Source organism: Odontomachus brunneus, unplaced genomic scaffold, assembly GCF_010583005.1.
Source record: "Odontomachus brunneus isolate Ranch 3 - 2012 unplaced genomic scaffold, Obru_v1 Obru_scaffold_097, whole genome shotgun sequence".
Classification (NCBI taxonomy): Eukaryota; Metazoa; Arthropoda; class Insecta; order Hymenoptera; family Formicidae; genus Odontomachus; species Odontomachus brunneus.
In genome coordinates this window covers 627,673-639,721 of record NW_022639547.1, presented here as the reverse complement: position 1 = coordinate 639,721, position 12,049 = coordinate 627,673, and the positions used below count along the sequence as shown (strand labels likewise).

The 12,049-nt window shown below is 38.9% G+C and overlaps 2 protein-coding genes across 9 annotated transcripts in view; both read right to left on the bottom strand.

The window, feature by feature from the left end:
- Positions 1 to 6,098, bottom strand: part of LOC116848606 (forkhead box protein P1-like) — a 19,011-nt gene extending 12,913 nt beyond the window's left edge. Inside the window, exons 1-6 of one of the 8 annotated variants that reach the window (XM_032824881.1) lie at positions 5,880 to 6,098; positions 4,617 to 5,174; positions 4,052 to 4,179; positions 3,652 to 3,829; positions 3,356 to 3,539; positions 1,223 to 3,156 (exon numbers count right to left, since the gene is read on the bottom strand). The gene's annotated coding sequence lies outside the window, so the exon portion shown is untranslated. Of the gene's footprint in view, positions 1 to 366; positions 3,157 to 3,355; positions 3,540 to 3,651; positions 3,830 to 4,051; positions 4,180 to 4,616; positions 5,756 to 5,879 lie in introns of those variants that run through there. The other 7 variants (XM_032824884.1, XM_032824886.1, XM_032824885.1 and 4 more) reach the window with 7 other exon arrangements.
- A 1,485-nt stretch (positions 6,099 to 7,583) lies between these two features.
- The window catches only part of LOC116848674 (aminoacylase-1-like), a 7,429-nt gene continuing 2,963 nt past the window's right edge, over positions 7,584 to 12,049 (bottom strand). The window contains exons 4-5 of the mRNA XM_032825000.1: positions 10,244 to 10,534; positions 7,584 to 7,851 (exon numbers count right to left, since the gene is read on the bottom strand). Of these exons, the coding sequence (XP_032680891.1) occupies positions 7,708 to 7,851; positions 10,244 to 10,534 (435 nt within the window). The 3' untranslated portion in view covers positions 7,584 to 7,707. The remainder of the gene's footprint in view (positions 7,852 to 10,243; positions 10,535 to 12,049) is intronic.

The following is a 12,049-nucleotide window of genomic DNA, read 5'->3' as shown; positions in this document are numbered from 1 at the left end:
AAAAAAAAAAAAAAAAAAAAAAAAAAAAAAAAAAAAAGAAAAACCTCGCAACAAGACAATCGAGACTGCCATCATTTTCTTTTCGAGTTCATCGTGACCTTCTTTTCTATGTCGTTCTTTGCGTCTTGTCACGTCCTACTCGAGTTTTGACACGCTCTTTCTCGAGATTCGACGAGTGTGCTCGTATAACTCCAAAAGTCTCGGACGCATCGATCATCGGGAAGCGTCTGGTGATGCACGGACGATAATTCGGAAAATTATGAGAAGCCGTAAAGTGACTTGAACACTTAAGAATCGTGAGAAACGAGTTCTCGAGTTTCCCAAAATTCCCCCTCACGTACATCATGCATATTATAGTATCGTTCGTTCGATTAACTCTTTTATTATCAGCAACTCGTTGAATCTACAAATTAATCCGCGCGAGGCACTTGAAGGCATTCTAAAGCGCACGAGTTTCTCTCTTTCGTACAAAAGAAAACATACACACACACACATACACTCTTTCTTTCTTTCCTTCTCTCCCCCACTCTCACGCTCATGCCCCCTTTCACTTACTCTTCCCGCCGAAACTTACGGCGCCCGTACTCCCACGCTTGTGTACGCCCGTTCATTCACGCAGACTAGACACAAGGGAGACAGCCGTCTGTTTATGCTCTCTCTCTATCGAGAGCCGGCATATACATCTTCCAATGAAACTCGCGTATGATCGCGTGTAATGAAAAGAAAAAATAAGAGAAAAGCAGGAAACATCCGTCCGACAGTCTCTGGCGCGGAAATAGCCGCGAATCGACCGAAAATACGACGACATGCGCGGCACGAAAGACGACCGTGAGAAAACATCGAGTTGTGACAGACGGGCCGTGAGATTAGTCTCTCGCGTTTTCTCGATCTAGTGCTCACGTTTGTCCACGACACACGGCGAAGCATTGAGAGAAGCGAGAGGAAATAAAGAACGACGGAGAGGAACGGAGAGGTCCGACCGTCTGTCTCGTTCCGACACACGGTCAGTTCTTGACAGATGGGAAGCTAGAAAGAGACAAGCAGACGGAGAAGGAGAATACACTGTCCACTGAATGGGAGGGAGAAAGAGAGACAGAGCGCGCGCCGGCGAGCGAGTGAGCGAGCGAACTATCGGATGGACGTTCCGCGACAGACGAATGAGCAGCAAACACTTTTTCGCGGGTGATTTACACGTAGTCGCGCTAACGGCGTCACAGCTTACCGTATACTCGACGCTAGCGTAGAAACACCGTTCACCCTCGCCGCTACCACCTTCACACATATACATTTACGGGCGGGAGGCGCGATTTTCGGCAGCGACCATGTATAAACGGACACCGAGACACGGGGCCCCCTTTACGGAACTGAGGCACAACGTTGACACGAGCAGCAGGCCCGTGGAACAAAGACCACGCACGATTTCAAATCCCGCGGCGCGGATTGGCCGGTCGCGGTCACGTGGCCGCGGCAGCGAGCGCCCTATTCGCCAACCGTGGCAGGGGTGTGAGGACGTTTTGAACGATGCGCCGCAATGCACATGGCTGACGAGGATTCGGACGATTTTCTCACGGTGCTCCTGGAGACGTCGCGCCGTCGATGACGGCCGTGCCGACGCGATCGTTCGTCGCAAACGCGTCGGGAGCGTTTCCTCGTGAACGACGACGTCCTGATCGACGACTGACAGGCGGACTCGCACCCTAACCCCCCTTCCCCAGGCGAAAATGGCCGAACCCAAACACAACACAGCGCGCACGAGAAGTCACTCGCCGTGATGATGTGTGCCGTTGTATCTTGACAGATCACGCGGTCCAAAAGCGGCGCGCGACTTTCCCATGACGCGCCAGCGTCGGACCGGTCGCGATTTTCGCTGCGGCAATCATCGGACGATCACCGTCCCCCGAAAGAGAAACGAACACGACGGGCGAGTCCATCGCGCCACTACGGAGGGGAGTCTGGCAGCAGCGCGTTAAGAATGAACTACAATACGCGCGATAATGGCGGGAAGCACACACACACATACGTGACATGTAGACGCACACTCACCGCCTCACACATACATGAGCGCACTGGAGTTTATTGACTTCGGCCAGGTATATCGCACTTGTCACGTCGCACTCTCCGAGTCGGCCTCCTTGTCGTCGTAAACATCGCACGAAGCACTCTGTCTCTTATCCTTTTTCTTCACAATTTTTCAGCACGATTTTTCTCCCTGATGAAACTTCACCTTGAAGTTTTGAGTTTGTCGTTCGAATAGATAGATTCCCATTTCCTTATCTTTCTTGTATATACATATATATATAATATTTTCACACTTGAATCATAGACATAGATTTTCCTGTCAAGTTTCCTTCAAGTGCACCTTTGGGATTAATGCTTCTAGGTATATTTTGAGTATACCACAATTTACAAGCAATTACACAGCCACTGATCTATATCTTATACTTTACAAAAGTTATCTCAAGATAATCCTTCTTCTCATATAAAATACAATTTCTTCAGTTTGCTCCATGTTCATTTGCAGTACTGCTTCTTCACATGTATCCTGTATTGAAAAATATAAATCTTGCTGGTTTATCCTTCTGTTGGATGATTATTCTTCGATGAACTACATACTGTCTCTGCATTGACATCATCCTTTGTATGTATATCCTTGCTCCTATTTATTTCTATCAGCGATGTGATATTTTTAGGAAATTATGTATAGTCCTTTTTCTATTAAAAGCATATTGATATTGAGTTCTGATTGACTTATCAGTAGTAGTTAACACAGTTGTATATTTTTGCTTCTCTCACGTTGCATCCTTCAATGACATATAGTCTCTCGAAAATTACATCTTTTCGAAAATATTAGAACCTTGAAATTGCACAATACTGATATGTAAATATGATGGATAAATTGACTTGCTTCGTATAATTGTATATGTAATTGTGAGTACACTTGAACACTTGAAGAGTGAACTCAAATTAGCTGTTGATAATCTATTACTGGTGTCTTTGAATTATCACAGTATTGGTACACGACGTGTTTCTGCCTGAACATGAGCCAGTTTTATCAGGATATACACATCTCTACTCCATCTATAAACGTCTACATTTTTCAGATGCTCGTTTTACTATGTAGTTTATCAGTGAAAGTTTCAGAGTTAGAAGGCTCACCTGCAAAATACAGAAAAACAAAAATTAATAATTATAATAGTATATTTAGTATATATTACGAACTTTTACTTATTAACAGATTTTATAACTTGACACATCGACGTAAAGTTAATTATTAAACAAATGTGTCCATGTAACATTATCATTAGCAGATTAGTCTGAAAGAGAAGAGGGTAAAAAAAATGCATAAAATGCTTACCAAATGTAAGTGAATATCTATGAACCTTCTATGCAAAAATCTACTGTTGGACGTCAAGACATAGAAAAGTCTGTAGAAAAACTATTTAGAATAGACTTTTATGATCTCGATGAACATCCAAATGAAGATAGAATACAACTATGATGTTTTTAAGCACACATAACACACTAATGTGTATGTTATCCTGTAAAAGACATAAGAAATTAGAAAATTGTAAAGTTGATTGATATTTTTAAATAAAACTACTAATTTTCTAAACAAAATCTATTTACAAAATACATTAGCATAGTACTTACATTAATTTTCGTAAGATTCATGTATTGTGTTCATGCAAAAGGCACTGAACACTTATTTTGTGTTTGCTAAATGCATCTGGATATTGCATTCCTGTATTCTTTGTTTGCCATGAGCATGAACTTAGGCTCACATATAGTCCCATTGTTTCTCTCTCTCTCTCTCTCTCTCTCTCTCTCTCTAAATTAATTAACAAATTATGAAGTTTCTGTATTGATAAGAATTAATATATCATATATGAATAGCATCACACACATGACACTATTCTTGTAAATAGATTTAGATTATATTCCATTAGATAATATTCTTTTTATTATAAATATTATTTATTATTAATATATATTTTTACACTAGGAATTATCCTTAGTATTCTTGTTAATATTAGAAAATGTACTTATGTACCTGTGCAATATCCATATGGCTGTTGAGGAGAATAAACAATTTTGTCCGTTCCATTGTTATCTATGTTGATTCCAGAATTGTTTCCCAGACAGATATATCATAAGCCACAACATATCGACAAGTATCATCTGAAATAAGAAACAATAAGATTACCAAATATGCAAGCAATTTTCAAGTATTATTTAATAAATTAGATTGATGAGGTTTTTTTAATATCCAGTATTAGGTAAATAGTAATAGTTTGCTAAAAGGAACATTGATTTTGGGCAAGTAATTACTTCATGATTGCAAGAACTAGAATATTCTGTAAAATTAATAATTTGTGAACAGTCTTACTTTAGTCAGTTTTTGTGTCACATATCAAACTCCGATTTTGGCTTCAAAAAATGCCTCACAATCATTAAACTTAGTATTCACGAATGGTATCACTATAGAACAGACATATTGCAAAGACAAATTGCCACTTTTTGGCAAAGTAAATAGCGGCGATTTACAACTTAATAACGCTACCATCGAACGAGCAGACGAAATGAACTCGAAATTCACGACAAAAGCAGTTTATTACCGAGTTCCTTCAATCTGGGTCACACAGCGTCGGGCTTCCTCGTCACGTAGCCGCAGCATCGTCGCGGCGATATGGTCCGGAAAACGGCATCGGGAACGATTCGGATGGACAGCGCGGGTCGTCGGCGAGCTCGGCCAAGTAGCTGCGACTGCATCACGGAAGAAAAAAGAGAATAGAAATTGATATAACAGTTCGCGCGCAGGGTGGGGCATGCAATGGCTGGATAGCGTCACCGACGCTATCTCCATTCTGTCGCTTCGGGAACGTTCTCTCACGCAGCCAGCGTCCTCGCGTTATCGATATCTCGCGCGTGACGAGCATCCGTCGACCGGCGTCTCATGGCTTTGTCATCTCGTCCGGATTCTCAGTAAATGATGCCACGCTTTCCTCTTGTTACTCTCGCGACGATACCGCCGATATCGCTCCATTCACGTCGCGGAAACTTTTCAAATCGCCGCGACTGACATCCTCGCGATCGTTGGAATTCCAATACCGGCGGCCGTGACCGACGGCGGGAACGATCTCGCCGATGTCCAAGTAACGAGCCGTGCAATTTACCTAACGAGGAAACGTGTCGTTGAGCGGACGCATCGTCGGACGGTCGCGGCGTGGTTTCGCTTCTGTCGCGCGTTACCAACTCGCTCTCTCTTACTCTCTTTCTCCACCTCCCCTCCCGGGCACGCTCGCTCTCTCTCACCCCTCTCTTTCGCTCTCGCCCTCTTCTTCGCTATCTTATCGCTCAAAGGCATTTCCGTACGAATCGAGCGCATTGTCGACTCGATAATTGAAAAATAACCGGCCCGTTCGGCGTGGCATTTGCGCGGCACCAGCGAGGCGATATGCAAATCGCACGGCGTGCAGAATCTGTTCAGGCGTCATTGATACCTTCCGGCCGCGCAGCAGGAATTCTCGCACCGGTTGCATCACGCTCCTCGACGTTCCCGCGTTACAAGCCGGAGTGATCGATAAGGAAAGGGTGATCTTGCGCCGTTCGATTGCCAGTCGCGATGCGAGAATGCGTAAACACGTCGCGCCCGATCGCGAGAATCATGGTTCGAGCCGGGACTGGTCGGCATAAACGACGCCGTGCATGTTCCTCGGCGAGATCGGACAGTTTCGCACGCTGGACATGCGTTAAAACGCGTATTATCAAAGTATCACAGCGGTCAACCGGGCGTTAATCCGAGTTCTCCCTGCGAAATGGGACGCGAGACAACGCGCTGCCGCGTACCGTGTGTGATCGCTTGGTTTTCTCACACTTACCCGCTTCATGCCGATAACATGAATTCCGCACGTGAACGCGGCTTCAATATTGAGATTTCACGAGTTCACGCTTCCCCGATCGCTTAGCGTCGTCGACGCTCGGCTGGAAGTATGTACAGTGCTTCGCTGACCCTCGCTAGGATGATTCAAAACTGACATGGCCAGCTGATGCCAGCTGAAGACGCCACGGAACATGGTACCGCACGTTGACCGCCTGCGCGTCGATTCAACTTGGATACTCGCCTCTTCGCGCTGTCCAATCCACGGCGTCGAATGACGTATTGGAGCGATACTGCTGCCCTCTTTCGTCACGCCGTTCAACTTCGTCGAATACAATTCTAAAGCTTCTCCGAGGATCACGATGGAGATCCTCTAATGTATAAGATCGAGGCCCATATTCTTGAAATATTTGCGTACACATAAAGGGACGTCTACATTGGAAGTAAATAGCAAGAAGTAGGAAGTAAGAGTAAGAAATTGACCAACCACAGTCGAATGTGAGAAGAATAATTAACTATGATTGGTCAATTTCTTATTTTTACTTCCTACTTCTTACTGTTTACTTCCAATGTAGACGTCCCTTTATTTTCATTGCACAGCTATTTTATAGTATGATTAAATCTGCGCAGTAAAACTTACGTATATGCAACTATTTCAAGAATAAGGGCCCTGTGCTGGGATTCTGTAACTCGTTATTGGAGTTAATGGGTGCGTTCAGAAGACACAACTGTTGCACAACGGTTGAGTAATTAGTCAACGTAATTGGTCTAAAGTTAGGGATCCTACAGTAAGGACCAATAATCACTGACCGCTCACTGATCAGCTATGTTTTCTGAACGCAGCCAATGACAGTTTCGTTATCGTTGCGCAACTTTTGTGTACCATAGAAAAGCTGCGCAATAATAACGAAACTATCGTTAACTCCAATAACGAGTTACAGAATCCCAGCACTGGTAAGATTCACGCCGCGTCTGACACGCAATCTACGACACGATCTAATATCCAATAGAAATTATCTCTTAAGGCTGGTTGGCTGATAGCCGTAATCTGTAACTTATGCCGGAACCGTAAAAAATTGACCAATCATAGTCAAATTATAGAAGAATAATCGACTGTGATTGGTTAATTTTTTACGGTTCCGGCATAAGTTAACGGATTATGACCATCATAAACCAGCCTTTAGAATTTGTCTCCTAAAGTTTCTAGCCAGCGACATTTTTGTTCCTAAAAAAGCAATTCTCCCATTGGATATCGGACATTGTACGTCGGATACAGTGTGAATCCTGCATAATCGATAGTCATTACGCGACTGTTCGACACGCCATTTTTAAGACGGAACTATCTAACTGCGACTCCATCTCCTGACACTGTCGGTAAAGTTACCATTTGGTGCGAGTCCATGATTTTCATGGACGAGAAAAGCCCGACTTCTGCTTAAGCATTGCGCAGTGATGTTGAAGATCATTGTACCGATTTGATCTTAACCCTCAACGCTGAGTAGTGGTAATATCTTAACCTCAAAAAATATATTTTATTTCAACAAATGTTAACATTTATTTTTATTTTAACGTATTATTAAACACATTAAATGTTTAACATGTTAAAATAAAAATAAATGTTTAACATATTTGTTGCAACATAAAATATATTTTTTTAAACACAAATACATATAAAAGAACGTTAGGTGTGTTAAATAAAAAAAAATTAAATTTCACTTTATATTTATTAGGTATAACTAAAAAACTATAATGTTTGGATTGACTGAAGATTCTTAAAAATTTGACAGTTCAGATCAAAACCAGCAATACTACATACAGCCCGTTAGCGTTTAAACATTCGCAATGGCCGGTATTATTTTGGTAAATAGTTCTATTCCCTTTAAAAACACATCCTTATTCAAATATTCGTTGGCGGCGTGTGCGCGAACTTTCGTGTTGTTTATTGACGAGAAATTCAAGACAGGAATGCCCAGCTGCAAAACAGAAATATTTTAAGTGTACTTCACTATAAAATAGACCATACAGCACAGTAATGTTGAATCAATGTTGAAAGAATGTTGAATTGTAACAATGTCAATATTGCAGCAACATTGAGAAACATTGAATCAACGTTGACAACAATCTTGATATACCCCGTGAAAAATAAGTTCAGATAAAAGCCAGATATGGATTTTGTCAAGATCCGATCAGATATAATCAGATAAACATTATATATGATTCAGATCTGTCTACGTATAATAATATATAGTCATATATACAATTATATATTATTATATGTGGACAGATCTGAATCATTTATAATGTTTATCTGATTATATTTGATTAGATTTTGACAAAATCCGTATCTGGCTTTTATCTGAACTTTTTCTTCCCGGGAATGTAAAAATGTTCGCGATTGTTGATTTTTCCTTGATATTTCAACGTCTTATTTATTCTTATTGTTTCATAAAAAAAACTAATTCCTAATTTTCTCATATCTTATAACTACTAGAAACCGAAGATTGTCAAACACACTTTAAAACTTTCGCGAATCCTCCCTCGACAATTTCGAATCCGAAGCGGTATGCCGGACACCCCATCTCCGTCCATCCTGACTGCGTTGCTTAACCTGACGATCGAGCGGCACGCTGATTTCAATGACTCCAACGATGTTCTTACAATTTATGCTTATAAAATGTATACTTAGTGTTCACAATATATTATAACGTAGCTAGCAAATACACGCGTTGATTCGTCTATCTATTTTATTTAATATCTCTAAAGTTTATGTAGTTATTTGCAAAATGACTTCGATCAGTTTAATGTTTTTTATGTATTTTTTGTTATACAGCATGCGTCAGACTCTATATAATAGAGAATATTATGAATTAAAAGAATATTCAGAGTTTGCGCAAATTTGCTTAAACACACTTCAATTTTACATATAAATAATAAGAAAAATACATATGATTATAGTATATTGTAATATAATATCCTTAACAGCACAGATGTCCAAGGGACATCCAGAGTACATCCTGAGGAAGTCCTGAAGACATTTCTTCGTCCTCAGAACGTCCTTAGGACGTTCTCAGGAGATCTTATGCTGCTGGGATGTATAATACATATATATTAATATAATAAAATTTAATATATAATTTATTTTATTATTATTATTATATAATAATAAATTTTTCTTTAATATTATCAATAATATAATTTTCAATGCTCCTCAAATATTGTTGCAAAAAATTGTACTTTTTGTTCAATATATATTCAACATTGCAGCAATATCTCGTAATCAATGTTGAAAAATCAACATAAATTCCATGTCGAAAAAACATCTACACTTCTATTTTCAACGTTCTATGCTGTATGGGTAGTTTAATATAGAAAGAACGTAATCAAAGGAACTCTCAAATTACGTAAGATAAGATGATAATCTATCTTACGTAATCTTGCTGAATTTATCGCCTCTTATCTTATCAAATATACGTTAATCACGTTCAATCAAATCAAAAAACAGTTTAAACAGCGCTCTGGCACCAGCTTTGCAATTGTTGCAAGATTTTCTTTGGCTGAACGACACTTCAGCAGATTACTCATGTCCGTCATAATATAAGTATGCTTTTAATAAAATGTAATGACCGCTTAAAAAACTCGTTAAAAAAGCATAAATCGTTAATATTGTTCAACGGAAAATCTTACAACAATAACAAAGCTCTGATTAAGCTGCTTTTTTTGCTGAATGTAACTATTGTTGATTGACAACATTGCGCCGCTGATTTGATAAATTTATTTTATCATCTCTTATCCTGGCAAAAATAGAAATTGGAAAGTAAATAAAGTGTAAACGAAGAGTGACGGAAGCGCTGTAAATGAAGCGTTTATACTTCCGTCACTCTTCGTTTACACTTTATTTACTTTCCAATTTCTATTTTCGCCAGGCTAAGGGTTTACTGGTGTCATAGTAGAGACCTTTCGCGAGATAGACAAAAGCATTTCCCGCTTCCTAACTAAAATACGGGTAAAATCACCTTATATTTGTGATATTTGTAATCAGAAAAAACATCTGCAGGATGCTGCAGAGCGAATTTTTGGAAAAAAGGTGGAAATAAAAATCGAATAAATTATTTGAATGCGCGTCCGTTACGCGGTGTAGCATCAACCCACGTAAAAACGCTTTGTAGCATCCTGCGGACGTTTTTTCTGATTACAAGTATCACGAGTATCCATATTTTGGTCAAAATATGGGAAATACCTTTACCTATCTTACGAGTCTCCGTGTGAAGTCTCCACTATGACTGTTGTAAATCCATCTTTTTTCAGAAAAAATCCTACATAAGACAAAAGATTAGCTTGTGACACGAGAAACAATTCAATGCATACCTCACGTAAAAAACGAGCATCCGTGGTAGCCATAAGAATGATTTGCTTGAGCTCACTACCGATCTCAGAAAAGACGTTTTTAAAGGGCACCCAAAATGGATTAGAGTCGTCGGTTTTTGTTCCCATGATTTTGGGACTTTTCAAACAGAAGAAATAGCTTACGCCCGGTCCGGCTTCCTCGCACCAGCGTTTCACGAGAGCTTCGAAGTCGTCGGGATTCTCTTGAGGCTGCAGACGAATGTCGAACATGGCTGTAAGCTCGACAGGTATAACGTTAATCTGCACACCGCCCTGAAAACGATAAATTCAGCGAATTCAGAAAAAACTGAATTTACCTCTCAATAACACCAATCACTTCCAAACATAACGGCACAATACTCTACTCTTTTATACAGCGTTGGGCATTAATCAATGCAAATTTTGCATCGATTAATAATTAAATAATAATGAACTTGACTAAAATAATCGGCAACTCAATAATCAAAATTAATCAATCGTCATATACCCAGATAGAAATGCGTGATGATCATGTTTCATCATAATGTGACTTCATTCTATGACTTCAATTTGATGCTTTTTTAAAGATCATTACGTGATTTCATGACATGAGTACGAGATGTGTACAAATTATGTTGAATGTTCTTGACATGATGTTGATTATTATTATTAAATGAAGTATTTTTGTGACATCATGACATGAAGTATATCTGAGCTACATATGAGCTCGCATCAATGTGTATTCTTGTCCTTATATTTTGAAGATATATGAGTACAACATGAGCTCAGAATAAACATATTTTTCTATCTGGGTATCAATCACAAATAATTTCATCGATTGATGAAATTAATTATTATTCAAACTTTGATGTGATCAATTATACATTGATAAGTCATTAATTTTATCAAACGATTAAACTATTCACCATTACATAACCAGTCAGAACCACATGTTAATTCAAGATTGATTCGACATCGATGAGGGTTAAATCAATATTGATTCAACGGCTCATCGATTATTTCGACGTCGAATCAATCTTGAATCAACGTTATGGTTCTGACTGGAATATATGACGATTGATTAATTTTGATTATTGGTTTGCTGATTATTTTACTCAAAGAGAAATTTTTAATTGATTAATGCCCAACACTGCTTTTATACTAACAACCCAGATAGCACGAGCTTTAAAAATGACGCATAAGATAACTTTAGGATGTCTTTAATTATGTTTATGAAAAGAATGTAATAAAAAGATGTATCATAAAAATGATTGAAAGGTATCTTAAAGTTATCTTATTCTCGTCGTTTTTATAGCTCATGCTGTCTGGGAAGGCATAATGTTTTATATATTTCCTTTATATCTTTATGTACATACGTATATTCATTCTTTATATATACATTTATATAAAGTAAGCAAGGAATTAAATTAACGTTTAGAAACGTTGACTTCATGCGCATTGTTTGGACATTTTTTAATAATATTGCATGTATATTTTGCGATATGATTTTTCTGAATGTTGTTTAAACGTTTTAAAAACATTACAAAAAATATATTTTTCAAATGTTACTTTAACATTTATTTGAGATCAATGCAATATTTTAAAAATATTTCTGACGATTAAAACGTTATGGTAACCCTATTTCAACATTATTGAAACTTCCAAATCGCGGTCAAAGTATGTTCATAATGATGTTCGAATATTAAACATTACATATTTGACAATATTACAGGTTCTTGAATATCATTGTAGTAACGTTATATTAATGATTTCTTGCTTACTGGGTGAATATTTCCGTTCTCTCTCTCT